The sequence below is a fragment of the Maylandia zebra genome, linkage group LG14 (genome assembly GCF_041146795.1).
Source record: "Maylandia zebra isolate NMK-2024a linkage group LG14, Mzebra_GT3a, whole genome shotgun sequence".
NCBI lineage: Eukaryota > Metazoa > Chordata > Actinopteri > Cichliformes > Cichlidae > Maylandia > Maylandia zebra.
In genome coordinates this window covers 22653794-22677997 of record NC_135180.1, presented here as the reverse complement: position 1 = coordinate 22677997, position 24204 = coordinate 22653794, and the positions used below count along the sequence as shown (strand labels likewise).

At 41.6% G+C, this 24204-nt stretch overlaps 1 protein-coding gene across 2 annotated transcripts in view; it reads right to left on the bottom strand.

The window, feature by feature from the left end:
- dscaml1 (Down syndrome cell adhesion molecule like 1) overlaps window positions 1–24204 on the bottom strand; it is a 97846-nt gene that overhangs the window by 32416 nt on the left and 41226 nt on the right. Inside the window, exons 4-7 of one of the 2 annotated variants that reach the window (XR_013092959.1) lie at window positions 5329–5475; window positions 4940–5218; window positions 3642–3917; window positions 1327–1619 (exon numbers count right to left, since the gene is read on the bottom strand). Coding sequence is in view for 1 of the 2 variants with exons in the window: in XM_004543683.3 (XP_004543740.1) it covers window positions 1320–1619; window positions 3642–3917; window positions 4940–5218; window positions 5329–5475 (1002 nt within the window). In the remaining variant the exon portion in view is untranslated. Of the gene's footprint in view, window positions 1–1319; window positions 1620–3641; window positions 3918–4939; window positions 5219–5328; window positions 5476–24204 lie in introns of both variants that reach the window. The other variant, XM_004543683.3, reaches the window with a different exon arrangement.

Here is a 24204-nt window from a genome sequence, read left to right as displayed (position 1 = left end):
GCCGACACAAAATGTGTTTCTGTTTAGCATCATTGGAAGACACTGTGAGCTATCACTCAATCATCTGTCACTTCTTTGTTGACCTCCTCGCCACTGTTCGTCTTGTATCTTTGTTTTTGTCTCTCCTTCCCGTCCCCCTACCTCTCACTTCCCTCTGTCTCTCTCCCCTCCCTTTCGCAGTATGTGCCAACCTTTGAAGTCGCAGCTCTGACGAGTCAAAGATGTATTATTCAGCAACACCATCACACACAAACACAGATACCGTGTTTGTGTGACACGCGTGTGCTCAACTATGTCTGTGTGGCTCAGAATGCTTGCTGTGGGTCCCTCGCTGAATGAGATAAGTTGGGCGTATCACATTTGAGTGAGTGGATAAGCATAGCGCTGTGCTGCTGTTTCATTTCTGAATGTCTGTGTCCATGTACGCGTCGTGGCTGTATTTGTGTCAGTTTGTGTTGCATGTGGGCTTGAAACTCTCTGGCAGCGGGGCTCATTCTCACTCCAATGATCGTTCTGGCATGTCTGCTTCGGGCAGACTCACATGTCACAACTACACATCTCACCAATGGACAATGAAAGCAGAGAGAGTGTGTGTGTGTGAGAGAGAGAGAGATGGAGACAGTGATACAGCCCTGTTCAGTGGTGTCACTCCTCATTCTTGTTATCTCAGACGACAGTGACATCACCTGTCCTGTCACCAGAGTTTACCATCACTCCCTCAACATACATTGCCACTCCCCTTCTCTTATTCTTCTCCCATTTCAAGTACTCTGCCTCACCTACATCTCTGTCTTTCTGTGCCTTCTTAGGTTTCTTCGTTCAAGTCTCAGATTACCTTAATGTCACGTCCTCTCCATTAACAACTCACAGTATAAAGCTGGAAAGTTTCCATTTGAATATTCTATCTCCCTGCAAGCATGCATATGTGTGTACATATTGATGTGAATATAATTAGATAAACTTGATGGATGACTTGGTGTATTTGTCTTATCTATGCATGAGTTTACACCAGCACATATGCAGCTGGAGGACCCAAACTGCACAGCAAAGAAGACAGAACGAGACAGAGTATAAGGGCTAGTGAAGAAAAAATACACTCCCTTGTAAGATTAATGTGTAGATAGAAAGATGGACAAACAACCAAAAATAAATAAATTTAAAAAAGGAAAAAAGGAAATTTTGAAAATATACATATATACGAGGAAGCAAAACACATACAGAGAAAGAGGGAGAGATATAGAAGGGTACAGGAGAGGGTGGGGTAGGGGTCAGGCTATGAGAAGCCTCCGTATGACTGATATTGAAAAGTAGACAGGCACCTCTTACGTTTATGCGCGCTTGGTACTCAGCACTACCGGCTGAGTTTCGTGCGGCGCACCGATACACTCCACCATCACGAATCTGTGGGTTGCTGACGTTCACGTGGCTCACGGTGCTGCCGTCAGACAGGGTGTACTGACTGGCTCTGACACGCGACAGATCTCTGGCCACAGGCTCGTCATCCAAGGTCCAAGTGATGGTGGGTGGAGGCGCTCCTTTGGCAGCACACATCAGGGAAAACGGTTCACCCGGGACAACCACCCTCTCACTGAAGGAGGCAACAATACGGGGTGTGCCATCTGGAAACAATCACAAGAGATGTGAAGTGTGAATTTGGAGGAAAAATGTTACTTTTGCTCCTCTCTAAGCTAATTTCCCGAGTTCAATCTTTAAGCCCACTCTCTTCTGATTTGCCCCTAGCAAAGAGAATTTGAACAGCAGGTAGGCGGGGCTTCTGTGTTTGTAGCCAGAGGTGTGTCCCTGAGATGACCCTATTAACAAGTTCCTCTTTCGCTGACAGAGCAACAAAGTCTTTAGAGCAGAATGAAGCCTGTGCTGTTGGCTCACATATACTACTTGTAAAAATATTGTGCCATTATATTTTGCTAGGAAAACGGGAAAGGGGTGGGGGGCAGTGGAAACACAGTGTATACAAGAACAACAGAGTCAACATCTGATATGACCACCTTTACTCCTCAACACAGCATGAACTCTCTTAGGCAAGCCCATTCTGTCACCCATTCTCTGGGTCAGTAATGTTGAGGTCTGAGCTCTGGGGAGGCCAATCCACGACTGAAAGTGTTCCACTCTGTGTTTTTCTATTCAGACATTTTATTGCATTAGCAGCTTGTTTGGGATCAGTGCAGAAAAATCAAGACACCTTCCAGATGATATTGCATGGCGGATCAAATTCTGATGGCACTTTTCTGCATTCATAATTTCATCAATTTGACAAGATGCCCAACACCACTGGCTGAAAATGCAACTCCACACCATAAATCCTCCACCGTGTTTCACAAATGGCTGGTACCTGGTACCTCTTTTCTGATTTCATCAAATAAATTTGGAAAATAACTTTAACAGAAATGTCAAACTTGGATTAATCCCTCCATAAGACCTGTTGCCACTGCTTTTTAGTCCAGTTCTTGTGGAATACCTCAGCCTTTTCTCCCTGTCTCCCTCCCTTAAGAACAGCTTCTTGACAGCCACCTTTCCACTGAGACCATTTCTGATGAGGCTTTGGCAAAAAGTATATGGATCAACTAAAGGGCCAGATGCATCTCTCAGGTCCTATGTCATGTCTTTGCTGGATTTTTTTTTCTTATTTCATAAGAACATGGTTTTCAAGTCTTGTTCATCTGCTGTAAACAGTTTTCTGAGCCTGCCACTTCTTCTTTTATAACCCACTTTCAGTCCAGTTTCACATTGCACACCATACAAAAATATGACACTTTTTCTATGCTGTTATTTTTGAGCCTCTATTCTGAGCGCACATAAAAAATTTTTGCAAGTGCAAATGTTGCATTTTGAGGATACAATTATTTTGAGCAAAGAAACGCTTAATTTGAGCCAACAAAATTCATTGCTTGGGCAAGAAATGTATTTCAGTGTTTGCTATTATCCATATACACACAATAACAGTCCTCTCACTCAGTTGTTGGCGTTGCTCTTGCTCAGATCTCTGCTCTGTGTGCTGACGGACATCTGCAGACCTGCTCAGCGGAAAATGGCTTAACCCAAACATACAAAACACATTCTTCTGAAAATGGCCAGGTACAAGAACTGGTCTGAATATGGATGAAAACGCAGCAAACAAATCTTGAACAACTGTTGCTCAAGACCACTTACAAAAAAATAAAAATTTCAAGTCGGGCTCCTTGTAAGGAAAATATAGGGAAATAAGGAGTAGCTCAGGACTTTGTGCAGTACTCTACGTTGAGATGATTAGCTGGTTACTCCAACATTTATGGAGGAAGGCAAAGTAGACTTGTTTGGGAAAAATATGGATATGTCTTCATGCTTAAGTTGGAATGATTACTTTCTTTGACTTTCTGTAAGAGAGCGATTTGATAAAAACTAAAATGATATATTCCGATTTCCTAGGATTAAGTATGGTTGTGGTTGGGCTGGGATGGTCAACAATGACTGCTTAGACTTCAGAGGGTTAATATGAGTATAGACCACTGTAACAGTATATGCATAATAGTAATCAACAAAAAGCTGTTTGTTGTTTATTATTTTTTCCTTTTCTATATGTGAACAGTTTTGAGTAATAGACATAGACAATTTCTTACAAATATTAGAAGCATAATTTTCCATACCTTCTAGGAGAATGATGGAGAAGTCCTGGGCAGTCTGGCCTTTGCGTGTGGCAAAGCACTGGTAAGCACCCGAGTGTCTTTTTTGTGCAGCAGAAATGAACAGCGTCTCATTGTGAGCACCCTGGATGGAAAAGTGCTGATCAGGCAAAACAGGTTCTGTGTTGCGGTACCAGGACACCATATAGTGAGGAGAACCTTGAACAGCACAGGAGAGGATGACTGTACTGCTGATCCCTGTCTTCAGATTTTTGGGAGACAAGGTAACCCGCAGTGGCTCTAAAGGTGGTAGAAGGAACAGGCAAGACAAAGTAAATTAAAAAATAAAAAGGGATGAAGCGGTAAGCAGCAAGCAAGCACAGAAGCCAGTTGCTACCCAAATATTGAAGGTACAAAAACTGGTGCGTGTCCCTCGGGCACTAAAAAGTGTATTATTTGCATTGTTGCGCAAGAGCAATTTTTATTGAGCTATTCTGTGCTGTTCAACACAAATAACATGTTGGTATAATAAGTCTGTGCTTTCTGTATGTATATTATTTTTTCTGACTTTTTGTGTTTGTGTGTGCGCGCACGCTCTAAGCAGCGAGGAAAACCGAGACAGAAAGACGAAAAGGGGAGAAAATGTCAGTGAGCAATAAAGCAGCTGGTGTTAGGTGCTGGAGGCTGCTGAATGTGTGTGAGCATGTGTGTCTCTGTGACAATGAATGTGTAAGACTTTCTTCATGGGCACTGAGTGTATATACTGTATGCTTGTCCAAATTTGTGTGTGTGTGTCCCACCTTGCATGCCCTGTCACTTGAGGTTTGTAGGCTGTGCAATGATGTGCCCTGTGGCCAGTGTACTCAGCGTCCACTAACTCGTCTCAAGCCACCCTCAAATTTCATCTCTTATCTTTACCAACTCCATAACCTCCTCTAAGTGTTCTGTGTCTTCTATGTGTGTCACCTTTTAACATCTCTTATATTAACATTAATGTTATTGTATATATTCCATAACCTTCTCCTTTCTCTCACACACCCATCGGAAAATGGAGCGACAGGCCTGCATGACCACTGTTCTCTGTCACTGTGGAGACGCTTCACTGCGGTTTGAGAACACAGTGGGGGAGCAAGCCATCCTTAAATATCAAGCTCATGCTCGACCTAGACGAGGGTGGCCACGGCAGAACCGACAGAGCTTAAAAGATGTCTCTATTGCGGTTTGTGTCCTGATGTCACATTTACTACTTCTGCCTATTGCACTCAGTTGCTATTTGAGGGGAACACTGGAGGACAGGAGAGGCAAATTAAAAATTTACCCACCTATCACGTTGAGGTGACCCGTCACCTCTTTGGAGCCAAAGCTGTTGGTGACCTCACAGATGTAGTTGCCGCTATCCTCGAGTCTCAAGTCTGAAATGGTGAGACCAGTGATGCGCCGTGTCCAGCGCGAGTCTGCTGGTAATGGTCGACCATCCTTTAGCCAACGGATGGTCGGGTTTGGATATCCAGAGGCGATGCAGGGCAGCTCCACATTATGCCCCACCTGCACCTCACTGGACTGGAAACTGTCCAGCACTGACGGGGTGGACTCCGTAGGGTCTGTAGGTTATAAAGGTCACAAAAAGGTTTTATTGATTTCAAACACCAAAAATCTCAAAAACTAAAACTTAAACACAAGTCTCTTTTTCATAGAGTAAATTGTTGCTTACCCAAAACAGAGAGCCTGGCTCCGTTGCTCTGACGAGTCTCTCCACTGTACTTGTGCTTTGTGATGCAGCGGTAGGTGGAAAGGGCATCTTCCTTCTGCACTTCTGAGATGTACAGCGCGCCAAATGAGGTCAGGAAGAATCGATTGCCTGTAGAGGAGAGCAGAACAGGAGCGGGTCAAAAAAACATACATGCTGTTTATGTATGTCCTGTTTTATCTTTCGTAGGGCTAAATAATAACAGCATGTTTTCCATTTGATCATTTAATTACACATGTATAAGTTCTCAAGATTCACAAAGGTAACCCTATAAGCACTATATGGACAAGTATCGGATCCCAACTCTTAGTCTTTGAAGTCGATGTTTTCAGTCCCATTGCCACTGCACAGCAGTCTATCTTTAAAAACGTTTTTGTGAAGGAACGGGTTGTTCCAAAGAGCTCACTGAATTTGAGTGTGGCACTGTAATAGGATGCCACAGTCCAAACAAGTCGGTTTTCCACCCTAGATTTTCCATGATCAACTGTGAGTGGTATTATTGTAAAGTGGAAGTGTTTAGGAAGCACTTCAAAGTGTCAGGCTGCATTCAATTACAGTGTAGACAAAGTATTTAAAAGTCACCAAATCAATAACTGCAGAGATCCAAACCTGCTCTGGCATTAACATCAGCATTAAAAACTTTGCACTAGCAGCTTCATGCCAAGGGTTTTAATGGCTGAGCAGCTCCTGTAGGTGTTAAGGGTAGGTGGCCCAGAGCTTTTGTTCATATAGCATATGTGCGCTGCTGAAGAGTTGGGGCTACTAGCTTCACCAACACTGAGCATATTTGTAAGGAAAAAAATCACAGTTTTTGGAAGATAAAAAGCACTTCTATAATATACATGTCATCAAAAGACCCGAACACATGGGTGCTTTTAACTGACTCTGTCCCGTTCTTTTAGTGAGATGTACACAACGGGAAAAAGACATTTGAGAGGAACAAGAAAGAGAAAAGAGAGTGGGGAGTTATTGTAAGCGTTAATAATTGATGTGTCGGTGCGTGTTATGGTAACAGCAGATTAGCGTCATTTTCATGTCACATCAGTGACTGCTTGGACTGGCTGTGATTTATCTGCATGTCAATAGACAGAGTATCTGCACATGTGTGTATGTGAGAGAGAAGAAAAAGAGAAGGAAGGAAAGGAGATGAGGAGAGTGTATTTCAGTGTTTCATTCTTTCCGCTTCTCTGAGTCTTTTTGTATTCTGTTCCCCCCAAAGGGTTATTTTAGACAGTGTGCACTTCAGAGTTTGTAGTAGATTGCAGATTGTTTGGTTATGTGAATGCTATTACAGTGTGTGTGCGTGCATTTGTGCAAGTGTCTGTGTGTGTGAGAGTGTATGTGAGTGTAAGAACATGGTGACTGTTGTTTGCCGTACACGATGTTTCAATATCTCTTTGCAGTGTTGACAAGAGAGAGCTTTAGTAAAATGCAGGTGCATTGAATAGTTGAATACTAGAAATATGTGCCAAGCACAAAAAACACTCTTACTCACTCACACACACACACATGCTCCAAGCAATAGGTCAGCGCCTAGTCGTAGCACAGCATTATTATTGTTTTTTAGGGGGTTTTTTTAGAAACTTTTAGGGTGCAAGCAAATCAATTGGTTTATGGAAAACAGCTAATGTAGTGTTAAAACTTTATTGCTACTGTTTGTTTTTTAAACACTTAAATTGTAAAGTTTTAATCAGGAACATAGCTAATAATCATTTTATTGACAAGATGATTTAAATGATTATTTGTTTACATTTTTATTCCTTTATTGTGGCTGGCAAATGGTGAAAAACTGTGTATAATACGTATATGCATATGTTTACTGTGTATTAAGTATCAATAACCAGCTTTGTATCTGTCTATGTGTGTGTGAGTGTGTGTGTCTCCTACCACAATGTGTGCAACAAAATCAATGCATTTTATGGCTGCACAAGTCCATCCAAAGGAGATTTATAAAACAGAGAAGACTGACCTGGCTTTCTGCCACACACACACTAACAAGACTGAGATATGGCGGAGAGTCGCGGCTGTACTTCTTCACCACAGTCACACCTTGGCATTAATCTTTGGTAATAAATACAGTCCATGGGGCCTGTTTGCAATTGTCCATCAATTCTTTTTTGTTATCTTGATTGTTAACACAGTTTAAAAACATAAGTTAAACACGGCTCACAGACTTGTCAACAAACATTTTGTTAGAGTTGTTGAAGTCTACAAGAAGACTCAGATGACGTTTTAACTTGTTTGGTGTATTTATTCATTATTTGATGAGCTATATTCACCTGGATGAAATCTGATCACAGTACCTTCCATTACAACTCAGAGCACTTTGTGTTTTTTACATAGAACAAATTCCTTTTACAAAGACTTTTTCTTCTTTAGGCCTCAGTCTCACATATCTAGAGACGTGTCAGTGACCCTCTCCAACCTCTGGTCAGTAGGTAAGGTGTATTCCCTGATGCTTACTAGCATATCACTATGGCCGCCCTTAGTTTTCATGCAAGATGCTGCCTTGCCCAAAAACACTCGATCAAAGCAATCTGCTACAATAAAGACTGCTGCAAATGCAAGTAGGTGCACAGCAGCAGTCTTTGCAAACAATTTCACCTAGCAACTGACAGCAACTTCCAGGACTACTTGCCTGTGTGTCTGGGGCCTTATACACTGTCATCCAATTACAGATTGTTTGTCAATACCAGGCATAAATTGAGTGATTTATTTAAGGCAGTTAATTCTAAAACAGGATTTAATGCATTTGAACTAATCGTGAAAGAGGCATTACAAAATCTTTGTGTGTCTGTGACTAAGCTGTCAGAGTTCTGAATATGCATACACACGGCAGTGTCATCTTGTGCATCTGCATGGATATATGAAGTTCACACACGCGTGTTTTCATGTGAGTCAGACTGTTGTGCTGAGTGCTAAGCGACGTAAGCTATAATTTCCAAGCCTGCCCTTTTGTTCCAACCTAGGTATTAAGCCTTACAGGATAATATGCACTTGGTGAGTAGAACCCTGTATAACACACTGCTACACCCTGTCACAACATGCCTGGAGAGAGGAAGACAGACCAGAGGGGGGTGATGGGAGGGAAGAGTGGTGGGTAGAGTAAGAAATGGCTAAGAATGGAGGAAAGGAAAGTGATGCAGGGGACCTTAATGAAAAGGAGCTTGTCACTGCTGACTGTGAAGGAAACTTATGCCAGCCTTCTCACTATTTTTCTATACTCTGTTCTTATCTTGTGTTTTTTTCTCTCTTGTTCAAACTGCATAAGGATCCAAGGAAAAGAATTCATCCTGCATCATTTTTTTTTCTGTGTAACCGATTAATTTATTCTGTAAATTAATAAATATCATTAAATGTTACATTAAAGCTGTGGCTACAACTGTAGCTTGCCTCCACCAGTGTGTGAATGTGAGAGTGAATGAATAGTGGAATTGTAAAGTGCTTTGAGGGTCTCGAAAAGCGCTATATAAATGCAATCCATTATTATTATTATTATTATTATTATTATTATTATTATTATTATTATTATTATTATTAAACATCAAATTTCACCAAACCAAAATAATAATTAGAAATTAACATAGAAAAAAATCATAAACTAACTATAGATTGTTTTAGCAGTAATGATGAACAGTATTTTCTATTCTTATTAATATGCAGACATTTTCTATGTTTTAAAAACTATTTAGAAAAACAAAAAAACCTTCAAAACCTGAAGTGACTTTAAACAGAAAAAACCTCAAGGACATATACAGGATGCTAACAGATGGCTTTTTTGAGAAGCCTAATTTACCTTTTAATCCCCTTAGATGTCCAGCTGTAGCATTTTCCATAAGTAGGGCTGCAGTGGTATACCAGATTAAAAGCGGACATGGTATAAAAACTGAAAGTTATCATTCACTATGCATCTTATTATTAATATGCTTTTTCAAGCCAACCTGCATGCACATATCTTCTTTCCTTTTCAACTGCCTTCCAGTCATGGTCATTGTAGCTGGTAGCATTAAAAAAGATTTTTTTTATATACATGGTGATCATGGCTGACATTTGGTCCTTCAATGCTGTGATTTAAATGCGTATCCAGTGTGTAAAATTAAGATAAAAACAGAAAATGTAAAAAAAAACATGCTCTATTTTCCCCTTGACTGCACTGACCAAAGCTTTCTACCACTCTTCCTCTTCTTTCACTACTGATATTTAATTTCTAGCCACTCTCTGCTTCCCTGCTGTCTTTGGAGATGTGACACACCTAAAACAGGCAGCGACGGCGAGAGGCAGTGGAGTAGCGGAAGGGTCTGGACCTACAGGGAGGAAGACGGCAGATGGAGATTGATGGAGGGAGAGATAGGGAGATAAAGAGAAACATGCCGCTGGGAGTGACACAGGAGGGAGTGAGAGTGAGAAGGATGAGGGGCCTACAGGCCTGAGAGCCATACATGGGTAAAAACAATTCTTCTACATCTTTCTCCATCTCCCGTTCTCTCTCTCCCTCCTTGCAAGCCTCTCCTTGTGGGAGAGGAGATCAATTCTCGTCTAGTCTGCCTTCGCCTCCAGGAGTTTGTTGATGTTGTTTTTGAGTGTGTGTTTGTATGTGCTTCTGTGTCTGTATTTTATTTATTTATTTTACTGTAGGAAGCTGGATGAGAATTTTGAGGTCTATCCTACACCCAAGGGAGGTGCAAAATCCTCTCACTTCCTCCTTGTTTTCCAACCTTTTCTTCCCTTTTTTTGCTCTTTTTTCCCTTTTTCTGCCTTCTGCATGGCATCTATTCTCCATCCCCAGTCTCTCTTCCACTCATTTCCCCTCTGCCCTCCACCTCTTTCTGTCTCTGCCTTTTTCCCTCTTAGTCTGTGCTCCTCTCTTTCAGGGGGGTCTGTAAGTAATGGAATCAGTTCAGCTGATCAGCCTGAGGCATCAAGTCAAGCCAAGTGCAGAAGCTGCTGCTAGATCTCTGTGTGAGCGTATGCGCACGTATGCCAAAAATTCCACAGGCAGACACATACATGCAAATAACGAGATGCTGAGACAGGGGGGGCAATGAAAAAAGGATTAAGGAGCCCTGGAGCATCACTTGTCTTCCCCAAAGTTCCCCTAGAGAGAGGACACTCCTCTTTTTTTTAAGATATAGTGAAAAGGGGAGAGGAGTTGGAGGCAGAAGATGAAGGGATGTAGGAAAGGTGATGCTAAATATATTCCAGTAGTATATGGCTGCCATTTTCAACAAATTATTGTCAAATAGAGGAGGAAGGAACGGTAGCATAAGAGCTCATAAAAAAGGAAAGCAGTGAAGAAAAAAATGATAATGTTAATGTAGTGATGTTGTAGCCACAGGGGAGGCTCGGAGAAGGAGACGAACAGATCAGATATGAAAAAAAAAGATTAAAAAGTACCTAAGAAAAGATATACATATTTTGAGATGTTGACTAGACCAAGGAGATGAGGAAAAGATAGAAACAGATAAAATGGTTCAGGAAAAAGAAAAAAAAAGTGACTCGGAGAAATACAGAGCGAGAGAGGAAATGGCGTAAGTAAAGGGGTTTGTTCTTGGTGCTGCCATGCAAATGAAAGCGGCGCTGCAGCAATGCTAACTAACAGCAATTCACACTGTTGGACTCATCACTTATTAATGCTCCACAGCTCCCCCCTCCCTCTCATCTCTTTCTCTCTCCCTCTCTTTACCCATTCCCCTGTCCCCTGCTCTCGCCAGGATCTCTCTTTTTTGTTCACTCTCTCGCTCGCTGTTGCTAGGGCCCGTGCACTCACGTGATAACAGCTGGGTAGGGGGCGCTGCGGTAGCACACAGCGACGTGCAAGTGTGCGTTTCATGTGAGTTTTGTGTGCACGTGTGTCTATGTGTGTGTCTTTGTGTGTGTGTGTGCGTGCACGGTACCCTTCATTAGAGGTAAAAACGAAATCAGCCATTTAAATGATGGCAAACGAGATCAGAGGAGAGGAAAGGAACTGCTGAATGGATCTGTAATTGATTCACAAGTCTAGGCTATAGGCCACAGAGGAGTTCACCACATTTCTCTGTGCATCCTGTCACTTTATTTTTTAGGCTGCACTAGTTAACAAAAACACTCATAACATCGAGGTTTGCCTTTCAGATTTTGGGCTAAATGGATTGCAGATTTGGTACAATGCAGGCCAGTAGTTGCGCAAATGGACTTCTCACAAATGCATGTGCTCACAGACACACACTAACACACACACACACACAGTGAGAGACACTCACAATCTGTCTAACGAGCTACACTATTCTTACTCCCACTGTCTTACAATCCACATTTGCAAAGTGCACTCAACAAACTGTGAGTGTGTGTTTGTGGTGAGTATCCTCACTACAGCGTGTTGCAGCAATGAACAGACAGTGGAGTACACCTACACATTCCTTATTTATTCACCTCCTCCTGATTTACCTTCTCGTTTCTATCTTCCTTTTCTTTTCCACTCCCTCCATTCAATTCGTCTCCATCTACCCTCCATCATTACAATGCTACTTTTAATGGTCAATCTCTCTTTCAGACACACATAAGCTGTCACATATGCTACAGTGACAATGAAAGATGTCTACTTTGTGTGTATGTGTTGTCACAGCCAGGGATTTAGGCGTGTGCTTTAAAAAAGATGTTTTTATACAGTCCTCCATTTTCAGAGGCTACAAATTAACTGGACAAACTAGCATAATTTTAAATATAAAGATTGCTTTTAACACTTGCATGAAAATCTTTTGCACTCAATGAACCCATGAGCATCACAAAATTCTGTGTTTCCTCACTTGTGATGCTCTGCTAGGCCTTTGAAGCGACTGCCTCCATTTGCTTTTGAGTCTTTTTCCAGTTTTTTCTATTTAATAACTGAAAAGCATCATCTGTTGGGCTGAGATCAGCTGTCTGACTTGTCCATAGAGGAGTATCCTATTTTTTTTACCATGACAAATTCTTTGATTGCTTTTGTCTTATGGTTAGGATGATTATCCATTTTGCGCTGTTGAATCAGTTTTGTAGCATTTGGCTGAATCTGAGCAGAGTATACTGCCTTGTACACTTTAAAAGTCATTCTGCTGCTTCTATCAGCAATCACATGATCAATAAACACTGGTGACCTGGTTCCACAGGCTGCCATAAACGCCATAACATTGCCTCCTCTATATCTGACAGATGATGTGTTGTGGTCGCACAACTTGTACAAGTTAATCTTGTCTTCTTTTCTTTTTTTCAAAACTGTAGAGAGTCCTTTAGATGTTTTCTGGTAAAGTCTAATCACGCCTTCCTGTTGCTGAGTGTAACCAGCGGTTTACACCTTCTTGTAAGTCCTCTGTGTTTGCATTCATAAATGCAGTCGACTTTGACAGTGATATGCCTGCTTCCTTGAGCATGTTCTTGACTTGGTGAGATGATGTGAAGGAGTTTTTCTTGAAATGGAGATAATTCTGCGATCATCCACTTGTTGTTTCTGTGGTTTTCCAGTCTTATTGGTGTTCCAGAGTTGATTAGTGCTAAAATGAATGTATACTGGTTTATTTTGCTTTTGCAGCCTGATGATGGCATCATTCACTTGAACATGATTGGCATATAACTGGCCTACTTTGGGGCCTGGAAATGGGGGACTATAGATAAAAATGGCTCTAGGGTTAATTCAATATGAAGTGTAAAACTCTGCACACAATCATATATTGATTTAAATAATCTTTTTTGAATGCAAACCCCCTATTAGTGTACAGACACAAAAATATATAACCATATTTTAGTCAAAAAAAACTTATGGAGCTATCCAGGTTTGCAGACACATTATTACTGGAGTGAAAAAATTCTTATGTTCCAAAATGTAGATATTACTAAGCCAGTGCAGTGTTGTTACCGTGAATCCATTACCACTATTAAGAGACAGTGTGTTATTTAATTTGGTTTGATGCCCTTTAGTCCCAACTGCTTCACTTGGAGAAGATGTTCTTTATTCATCTAAACAAGCAGAAGTGTAGAAGTAAATATTCTCGAGTATAGTAAAACAGGAGTGCAAAAGCATGCAAAGGCTAAAACTGCACCTGTGTGAAAGGCCTCCTCGGCTTCCCATTAAGCCCATGATTTTATGAGCGCATGTATCTGTTTCTTGCAAACTATGAACTATATATTTGTGTTACGATGGAGTAAAGCCAAAGCACGTCTGTCTAAAATATGTTTAAATGGGTTATGATTAAGGCTAACATAGGGTTTTCTCACATTGTGCACCCTTCAGTGTGTAGAGACTTTTTAACAAGCTAGAAAGCCAATTTATTTATACACAAGTCAGTGCAAATGGTATCTTCAAGAAGAAATATCGAGTCACTATATCAGATCAGAACAATGCATACTTACATTTTGCAATGCTCTCAAATAGTAGCTGAAGTAGCACCATGGACAGCTCTGTTGCTAGAGCCCAAAATTGTCACAATCAAACAGTGTGCTTTCCTTTGATAATCCTACCTATAGTGAATACTGTCTCTGAGCAATAAAATAATAGTGTACAACACTGTCCATTGATATTGCCCAGTTCATCTCCAAACACTCATCTCATGACCACATGATTCTTTAACCACCCATCCACATTAGAAGTACCATTTAAGAATCAACACTTCATCCCTACACATGCGTATTTATTTAAATATTACAAGTTCTAATAGGTTTGTTGAAATGTCAGGTATTTTTAACTCCTAAATAATATGGGTTTGGGGAGAAAAAGGCTGAAAATCAATGGTTTCTTTAACCTGTTATCCTACTGGAGGCGTGCTAATCCTTAATTTATCAATCCATCTCAGCTGATGAACACTATAATAAAGAAAGAAAACATGCCCTAAACTACAATAAAAACCAACGTGTATTTGCATAACAAAAGTATTAAATTACACCAAGATGCCTGTCTGACAAAATTATATAAATTTAGGTAAAGCGTTTTAACAGGCAAAGACAGCTATGAGAATGAAAAAGAATGAAAGGAGTCAGCCCTGATCCCTCCCTCTTCCTCCCCCTTCTCCTCCTGCTCTCCCACTCTTTCCCCTGGCTAATTTATTTGATAATTACCAAGGGCCCATTATGGTTGATTTCAAGGAGGCACTGGGAAGGTCTACTAAAAGCTATTTCATTTGAGCTGCTCATACGGTATCTAAGCTTCTTCCTTGTACACACGTACACACACACACACACACACACACACACACACACACACACACACACACACACACACACACACACACACACACACGCAAGCACACATACGCACACACACAGAACCCTTATTGACATGACATATTTTTCCTAGCCCCTTACGCCTAGCAATAACCATAACTTAACCCAACCCAATTGAAATTTATACTCTAAAACCAAGAACCCTCAGCCAGCTCTTAGAAGCTGGGTTAGAAAGTAAATCAATCCATTTTCCTCCAGTTATCCAATTCAAAGTCACAGGGGGCTGGAGTCTGTCCTAGCTGTCACAGGGCAAGAGGCGGAGTACATCCTGGACAGGCTGCCAGTCGATCACAGGACAAACACAGAGAGACAGACAAGCACTCAGAATAGGAAACCAGAATACCCAGACAGAACCCATGCAAGCACAGAGATAGCATGCTGAACTCCATACAGAAAAGCTCCAGCTAGCCAGTGGATTTAAACTGTTCCACCGTGCTGCCTGGGTGAAAGTAAAGGCCGCTAAAATTGTCCATATTTTCTACTAATGTCCTCACTCCTGCTACCTAAATTTCAAGTAGAGCTAGACATACAAGAAAGCACAACCATGAACACAAAATAAAGCATTATTTTATCCATTCAGACCCAACATGTAACTACCACCCTGACCCCACTTTCACTCACATTTAAAAGCATTATGTGTCGGCTCCAACAGCCATCCTTCAGTATCAGTATCTTTTTAGATTAGTTAGTTATCTCTCACACAAACATATTTACATAATAACACATAATGGCACATAGTCTTGTTTTAATATTACCTTCATTTAAGAAATTTATGACCGTTGTTTTCCAATATTAGGGCACACATGTAATAAACAGCTCTGGCTTATGTTTTGTGCTAAAAATACTTACTTCTTGTTTTTACACTGAGCTGAGGGCTTTTATACAAGGCAAACATGTTCCCTTTTGTGTCTTGTAGGGAAGTATTTGGGAAGTATTAAAATGTTACTTTTTTCACCCTGACATGTTTGTAGATGCATGTGGTATGTGCACATGTGCATGTATGCAGGATGGTTTTCTGGTGAGCAGAGGGGAAGGATAAAAAAGACTGAATTCTAATAAAATGCTTGCATCCTCCTAAATCCCCTCCTGCCCTCTTCCCCTACCTGCCATATTAACACACCCATTACAAGGGCAGATAAATGAAAATGAACAGCGCTGTGGTGTGATTCCCTTAGTGTCAAATCAATACTGCTCCCCTCCCCTCTGTTCTACTCCCGCCTTCCAACCCGCCCTTTTTCCTTTCATCTTTTTTCTCTGCTGCTATCATTCTCCTATTCTCCTCTCTTCTGTTGGGGCTTAAGAATTGGCATGTGTTTGACAAAGGGAAATCTACACGTACCAACAATAGGCTCTCTCCCTATCTGAGCCCCCCCACCCCTTTCTCCCTTTTGCTCTCTCTAGTATGAAATGAATGATGGTTGCTCCTATTTCCTTTCTATTCACATTCAAAGCAGTCTGTAATAGTTAAGTGCTATGAGAACAAGCCAGACATAGAAAGACCTACAAGGACGACATATTACTGCCACTTTTTTTTGAGTCAATCATTGACAAAAACTGAAAAAAAAGACTGGGGAGAGGTTGTGTCAAAATAGCAGAAGAAGGTTATTAAAGAAGAATTGTGTGAATTTTTATAGAGTTTGCCTCTTTGACTCTGCATGAGTGTAGGACACACACAGTTACTAGAAGCAGAATAATTGAAGAGGAAGCACAGATACACATTTACTCTATTCTTATCTCTCTACAAGTGTTCTGGTTTTTCAGCCCCAAGCCTTGACCTTCGCATCCTCCTCTCTTCCTTTGTTCAGTCTGTTTTCCAGGTTCAATGTGATGCAGTGATCTGAGGATAGGTATTCAGAGGACTAATGCACTCATTAAAAAAGCATGCTTCACCGTCAAATGCCAGCTGCTGCCCTCCCCAACACCACCACCAAGTCTCCTGTTTTCTTTGTCTTTCCCTCTCACAGTATCTGTTTCCTTGGTTTCTCCATACTTCTCTCTTCCTGCTGCTGTCTCTCTGTTTCACTCTCTTTCTATATTTGTTGTTAGAAGGTGACACCCCATACGCCCACACACCCCTCACCCTCTCTGAACAACTCATGCTTGGGACTAAAGAAATAGAAAAAGAGAAAGGAAGATGGAAAAACAAATAAAGGAAATGAAAATATGCATTCATCCAAACCGAAAGAAACAGAGAAGGAGAATCTGTTTTATCATCAGCCCACCCCCACATCTTTATCTCAGACTACCCTCTGCAATGGTTAAAGGCCTCTAACACAGTTAAGAAACCTTAATTGGAATGGCCATAAATATTCAAGCAGCAAGATGGGAGTAGTTACGTATGTCTGGATGAAGAGAAACAATAAAGGAATGCAATGCAAAAGTCAGACTAAGACAAAACCATCGTCATATTCTCAGATTGTCTTTTCCTCTTAAAATGATGGTTCTGCATGTCAGAGCACACATGCAAACACAGCACACACAACCACAAAAAAGACTTCATCTGCATTTATCTTAGATTAAATTCGGTCACTGACACTCATGCAAACACATACGCTAGACTTGTCAACATGTGGTGCTTTGTGTTGCTTTTGTCTTTAATTATTTAGTCTCATAGATAATAGATTGAGACAAGCTCACCAGTCATGAGAATGATAACAGGGCATATCTAATGCATTATAAACACACATACAGCAGCGCAAAGTAAACTCTACTACAGCGTGACCTTATTTCTGCCGTGGAAAACACAAAAACGACAGTGCATGAAGGGTCTAATTTCACACGCCGGTCGCTTTTGTTTGATTGTCATACATTATGAAAGGGAAGACAAGGCAAACAGGGAAAAGACTGATCATGGATCCTCTGAAAGCACCACTTGGACTTTCTGTTTAGATATTGAACTTGATTCCATTGTGTGCTTGTGTAAATTCAACAACAATGTACTGTATATTCATATGTGTATCCGGACACATACGGTACTGCCTGCAGTGTTCCCTCTGTATACATGAGAAGGGGAGAACAGCGAGTGTGCTGACACACATGTGATAAACTCTCTCACACAAATCAATAAAGCCTTGCCCTTTGTAAAGCCATGTTGTCCTCAGTGGGAGTACTACAGTGCCACAGCGTGTAAGCAAGCGCGCAGTGACACATACTGAATCTCAGGGAGCAGGGGGGTCACCGGGGAGCAAGGCCTGTGTGCGGATGAGTGCACCTTGCATGAGGAACGGGGGAGGGAGGGGAAGGAGGGAAGGAGGCAGGGAGAGAGATGGCCTGCCCTTCTCCTAGGCATGCCTTTCCATGGCCTCCAACCCCCATCGTTTGCCCGTACCACCGTGATGATGCTCCCTCACCACTGTTGCTGGGCATCTTGGTGACAGAGACCCAAAAGAGGATGTGGAGGAGGAGCCAGAGCAGGAGAATGACATAAAGGATGATAGGAGGCAAAAGAGCTGCAGAGACAGATGTTGCAGATTGGAGTGGAGTAGTGGTGACATGCTAAAAGCGGGTCCCCCAGATGTCGCGAGGAGGCCTGAGGGTCCAGGAGTGCCCGAGGTACGTTCTCGGAGGAAGCGGCACTAGGGGAAGGTGTGGGGTGAGGGCACAGCCACAGCAGAGCAGGAGCGGTTCTTCCTGCCTCCCTCCCTTCATGACTGTCTCTCTGTCTCTTCTGCCTCAATGCCCCCCTACACTCTGTCCCACTTAAGCCCAGTGTCACTGTCTCAGCAAGGGGGAGGGGACATGAAGAGAGAGAGAAAGAAACAAACAAAAAAGTAAAGACAAACTGGGGAAAAGAGAAGAGAAATAGATGAAAGAAAGATCACATTAAGGATGAAGATGAGGAGGATGCTCAAAGGGAGTATTGAGAGTCCAGTTAAGATTCCATCACTTGCCGCTTTCATGTATGAAGATGTTCTCTTTCCTTCTCTCCCTCTATCTCTTCCTTGGGAATGCTTTTGTCTCTTTGCCACACAAACATTCCTCACTCAGTATATGTAGAGCTACACACGCAAGCAAGTAAAAACATGTATGTGCAGACACACATCTGCACACAGCCTGCACGCACACTGAAGTCAGCTAGCCAGCTGATCCAGCATTTCCTGGTATGATTTTTAGATATGAGCATACTTAATAGGAAAACAGTCCAAAGTCGCTGTGAGAAGATGGTTTCTCTGAGGCTTTGCTATGGTTAAATCACATCTGCAAGTACAGAAAGTGGCAAACAGCTATAGAACGGTCTTTACAGAACAACACAGAGGTAAAATAAAGACAATTAAGGTGTAGGATGGGGAACAAATATGGATCTTATTAAAAGAGGACACCCCAAAAATTATGCTTACACTCCTATAACAGAGTCATGATGATCTATATAAAAAAGCTCCAAATCCAGGTGCCTGTGCAATTTAAGCAGTAGCAGCTTAATTATAGATTCAGTTCAATTCATTTCAATTGATAATATGAAAAAACAATAACAACAGTTATCTTTGGCCACTACAAGATCCAAAATTTATAATTGTATAGACAAAAGCAACTATTTTCCCTCTGCGCACCAGCCGTTTAGAGTGGGAAGGAAATATTTCCTTTGAACAGGAAGAAACCTCTAATCAGAGTTAGGGTTGAGTGTTTTCCTAAGGGATAAACAGAAACCATTTCAGAAACTAGCAATAAATTTAAGGTCTACTTGGTTCACACCCCCAAATTTTCCATATTCAAATTTGTACCCTTCAACACCAACTGACACTGACTCATATGACAGCTCCCTTTAGAGGTACAAGTCTTTGCAAAACACATTTTGATAAATGCAGAAGCTTTCACAAATATCTGTAAACTGACTTTAATGTGCAAAACAAGGGATTAATGTAACAGGTTTCACAGTGGTGCAGTGGTGAGCAGTATTACTGTTCGTCTAACTGATTATTCTAAATTAGCCGTAGCTGTGGATGTGAGCGTGAATGGATTCTGTGTTCCCCCACTAATCAGGGCTCGACAAGCAAATGTGGCCTTTCTAAATCTAAAGCAGGAGAAAGATTAGACAGATAGAGCATATTCGGTCACTCTGAATATGCTCTATTAAGACTCAGAAATCAAATCCACCCTGGAGGCCTCTGCAGTCTCAAACAGAACCTAGAAGTGCTAAGGACTTCGAGTTTGGGGATTATTGAATGTAACAGATTTGGCACAATCAATGTGCTGCTGCTCTCATGTCTACACAAGACCAAGAATGTATCTGCTAACCTTGCCATTTACAAACATTTTCCTTAGCTTCTGATTTGCTCAAATGTCAGGGGGATCAATAGGCTTTCTTTACACTGTGAGGTGTAAACTGGGGTAGTCTATTATAGCACTTTACCCTTAAATTCTATCTTAAAAGAATAAAAAGAATAAAAAGAATGAACAACTCTAAGAACATATTATTGGTCTTGAGCAGCATGTTTATGAAGCCTGATTAGTACTGGATGTTATTCTGAAAAACAAACAGATACTTTAGTTTCAAAGAAAAATCAGGGAAAGGGCAACATTTATCCTGACTCAAATAATGAGATTATGACGAGCTGAAATTACGTGATACTGGAAGATAACTGACTGCTGATTGTTTTAATTGGGAATTTAACTTATTGTTCTTCATGGCAATTAGGTGTTTGCTCCATATTTGGTAAAAAAGAGAAGCACAAGGGACAAAGACCCATCAAACGAATTCTGATTAATTTTTGTATATATGCACAGAATTAAGGAACATGTTTAAATTTGGCATAAACTTCACTGTTCACAAGGCCTGGTTACATTTGATTCTATTATCAAACTGAAAGGTACAGCTTGAGGTGGAGTTTGTATTGCATGACTGAATACTTCAACACAGTGTAGTCACGCAAAAGTCCACATGGCTAAAAGAGGCCGTGATCACGTTTGAACATTTTCAACCAAAGACAAGTTCACACACTGAACACCAAACATTTTAAATATGAATTTAAAAAAATGAAACAACTGTAAACCTGTAACCTGCTACAGTAAAAATCTATTTCTATTTTTATAATTTATTCCTCCATGTTTTAACTTCATATGTTTCTCCACTCTGTCCATTATCTTTCCATCCTCTGTGTCTCAGTCTGGCTGATATAGCCTGTCTTGCAACTCAAACAAATACTGTTAAATCCCATCATCTCTGAAACCAGACCCTCTAATCTCACTTGAGACCAATTTAACAGGTGCTATCACATCATGACATTGTTTTTTTTTCCCTCAGTCCAGCTCAGGATACAACAACGCAAACACACTCAAAATATTATGCTGACATGGGTTTAGATTACAGCTGCTTGTGTTTGAAATGGTTGCAGTAATGGTTGGGAAATTCTCCTGTAAATGACGGGCCAAGCACATCAGCAGATGAACTTTGATTAAAAGTACATATTGACCCAGTCTTACAGAGCAGAGCAAGATTGTGAGAAACACCCCAGAAATCTCCAGATCCCTGTCCGTACACCAACATGTGTGTTTTACAACAGAACCCCTCTCTTCCCCTTAGTCCAGCATCCAATCCCCGCGCAGCCATGTAGCACTCCCCCTAAAGAGTGGGAGGCCTCATGAAGGGCTGGCACTGAGATATGGCAGTTTGGCAAGAGGTGGCATTTGCCAAGGTCATTCAGCATGTGTGTGTGTACCACCATCTCTGCTGCACGACCATATTTAAACATATTATACTGGAGTATGAGAACAGCACAGATGGGCAATTTTTGTAGTCGAGCTTATAATGCAGTATGCAGAGCAGAGGCCATCTTATGAGGCTGAGTGCAATATAAGGAAAGGCAAGGCTTGCTGCTGTTGTTTGTTTTTTAATGGGCCAGCAACTGAAGCTGAACCTCAAATCATCATAATGAGAGAGAATGAGGTCCACATATGCAAGGGGGAGGAAAGGAAGGTAGTTAAGGAAATCAAGTCAAAAGAGAGAGAGAGAGAAAGAAGGGAGACCAGAAGAAACACGGAGGGTGGAGAGGAAAGGAGAAATAAGGGGAGAGGAAAGAGGGTGAGAAATGAGAGCGAGAGAGAGATTCCTCTGCATCTCTGATTTGCTTGGGTGATATTCATCAGAGCGACAGAGCATAGGGAGGAATAGATGGGGTGAGGCAGCAACAAGGGTGAAGGGAAAAGAGAGAAAGAACACAGAAGTATTTTTTGTCTCTATAAGCCATTTGTTTTTATTAAGCCTGTCCTTGTAGCTGTTTCATGCACTCTTCACTGGTTTGTATTTGTTTATGTTCAGTTACAGGAGCATGAATATAGTGGTATTACAAGCTTAAGGTAAAGTGTTGCAGTCAAAACGTCTAGATTTTTGTATTTGCTGTGCAAAGTAAAGAAAAGGGAGAGGACAGGATGCTAAAAGAGACCGCAATTGGAATTTAGCCTGCCTAAATACTATTACTTTTAAGATGGATTTTATTGCTCATGGAGGAAGTCACATATTTCTCCACAAAAATGACACATTTCAGTAACGAGGCCTAAAATCTACAGCACATGCCTCCTTGGGCCACTCAGTCACCAAGTATTAAGACATATGATCACATTTTTTTTTCTGCTGGCATTTAGAAAAAGGATAATGCCACAATGTTTAACGTAAAATGTGACTTTTGTTGTTTTAAACAGAACCCTCTCACTGCCGTCGAAACAGACTGGTCATTTGGAATAACAAGAGCTTCTGAGTAATATGCAAGATGAATGCGATCATAATAAATGTTGCCCAAAAAGCTTCACGCTGTGAGAAAAAGCAAGACTGAAGAATATTAAGAGCCTGGGCGCAGCACAGTGAAGAGAGGAGAAGAAGCTGGGAGAGAATGAGAGGGATGCGGGGAGGGAAGGAGGGGGGATGGAGGCAGAAGAGAGGGAATGTGACAGAGTGGTGACAGAGAGAGAGAGTGGAGCGCTGTGTGTGTCAGGACTGTGTGTGTCTCTGTGCTTGTGTCCCTAGGCGCAGGCAAACATTAGCTGCATTAAGTGAGCTGACAGGTCCCTCCCCATTACCACTACTGGTGGCCGAGCGAAGGAGAGAGAGATAGAGCAAGAGAGAGAGAGAGAGAGAAGTGTGTGTGTGTGTGAGTGTGTGTGGTTGTGTGTGTGGGTGGGTGGGTTGGCTGTGGTTTTTACCAAATGTCTGTACAATTCAAAACACATGATGTGCTTCTCCTTTCTGTGCACATGGACGATATTATCATGACACATCTGCATATAAACGGTGCCTGTACACAACAACTTTCATACGTTTTTGAAAGCACACCACAATTACACAAAAACTACACCCTGACACTCTGATGTGGAAAAAAATCACTTGCAAAATAAACACATTTTACACAAAGTCTTGACCTCTTGGATGTACACCACACACACACACACACATATGTATTCCCTCGCTACATGCAGAAAAGCAAACTCTATATATCATGCACAGTGACATCCATGCCCTGTCTCTCATAAGAAAGTGTCACTGAGTTTACATATAGTGCACGCGGGCCTCTGTGTGTGCATGTGTACAATGCATCGTTTCTTTTCTGCTTAAATATTGATTGTTGTCTTGTCTGGGGTTCAGGGTTAAAGACCATCTGCTGCCTCCACCCTTCAATTATTCAGTCACAGCACCACCAGCCCCCTACTCCAACACGTACACATACACAGACACAAATTAGTCCCTGGGGGCATATTTTCTGTTTCTGTGTGTCATGATAGCCTAATACTGTGTGCTTCTGTGCCCTGAAAAATGGCTGAGTTACCGGTTACTGATATTCGCATTCATTCAGTCTCCTTCATCACATGGCACAACTAGAATAGAACTCACAAAAGCACAAACAAACAGTTAACCCCAGGAAGTCAGCCCCTGCACTTTAAGAAAGCAGTCGTCTGTGGGGGGCTCGGAGTTAACATTACACTGTGGTAAGGCCAATTCCTCTGCCTGAAGAAGAGCACTGAAGACAAATTATAAGATGAAGTAGAAGATTGACTGCAGGATGTACAGAGAACAATGCAAGGATAGTGTGTAAAAGAACAGACGGGAACGATAGAAAAAGTTGTGCAAAGGAGTTAAATAGTCGTAAAGACCAACTGTGAGGGAGAGAAGCAGTGAAAGACAGAGAAGGCAAGAGAGGTTGTTGACCTCTGGCTATGAAGCTTGTCACTATAGTGCAGGCGGGGTGGGTGTGAGAGGTAGAGGGGTGGGGGCTGTTTGTTAGCAAAGATGTTTTTCCTCAAATACAATGTCTCCACGCTGTGGTCTGTGAACATGCACGTAGGTATGCCTGCGTCTGTGTGTAATCTCCCTGGGCAAATCCCTCTTTAGCCAAAGCAGGGAAGAATAGAGAAGAAAAGGAAAAGCCATCTTTATCCAAATCCAATTGCAGCTGGAAGGAGATAGTAGAGTGAGCGAGGTGGAGGAGGAGAAAGGAAGAGGAGGAGAAGACGCTGTAATTTGTCTGAGGGATTACAAGAAGTGCTGGCAGAACATGACTGCTGACTGTGTGTGTGTGTGTGTGTGTGTGTGTGTGTGTGTGTGTGTGTGTGTGTGTGTGTGTGTGTGTGTGTGTGTGTGTGTGCTGTGACCTAACCCTATGAATTCAGAGTACAGCCCCATCAGAGACAGTA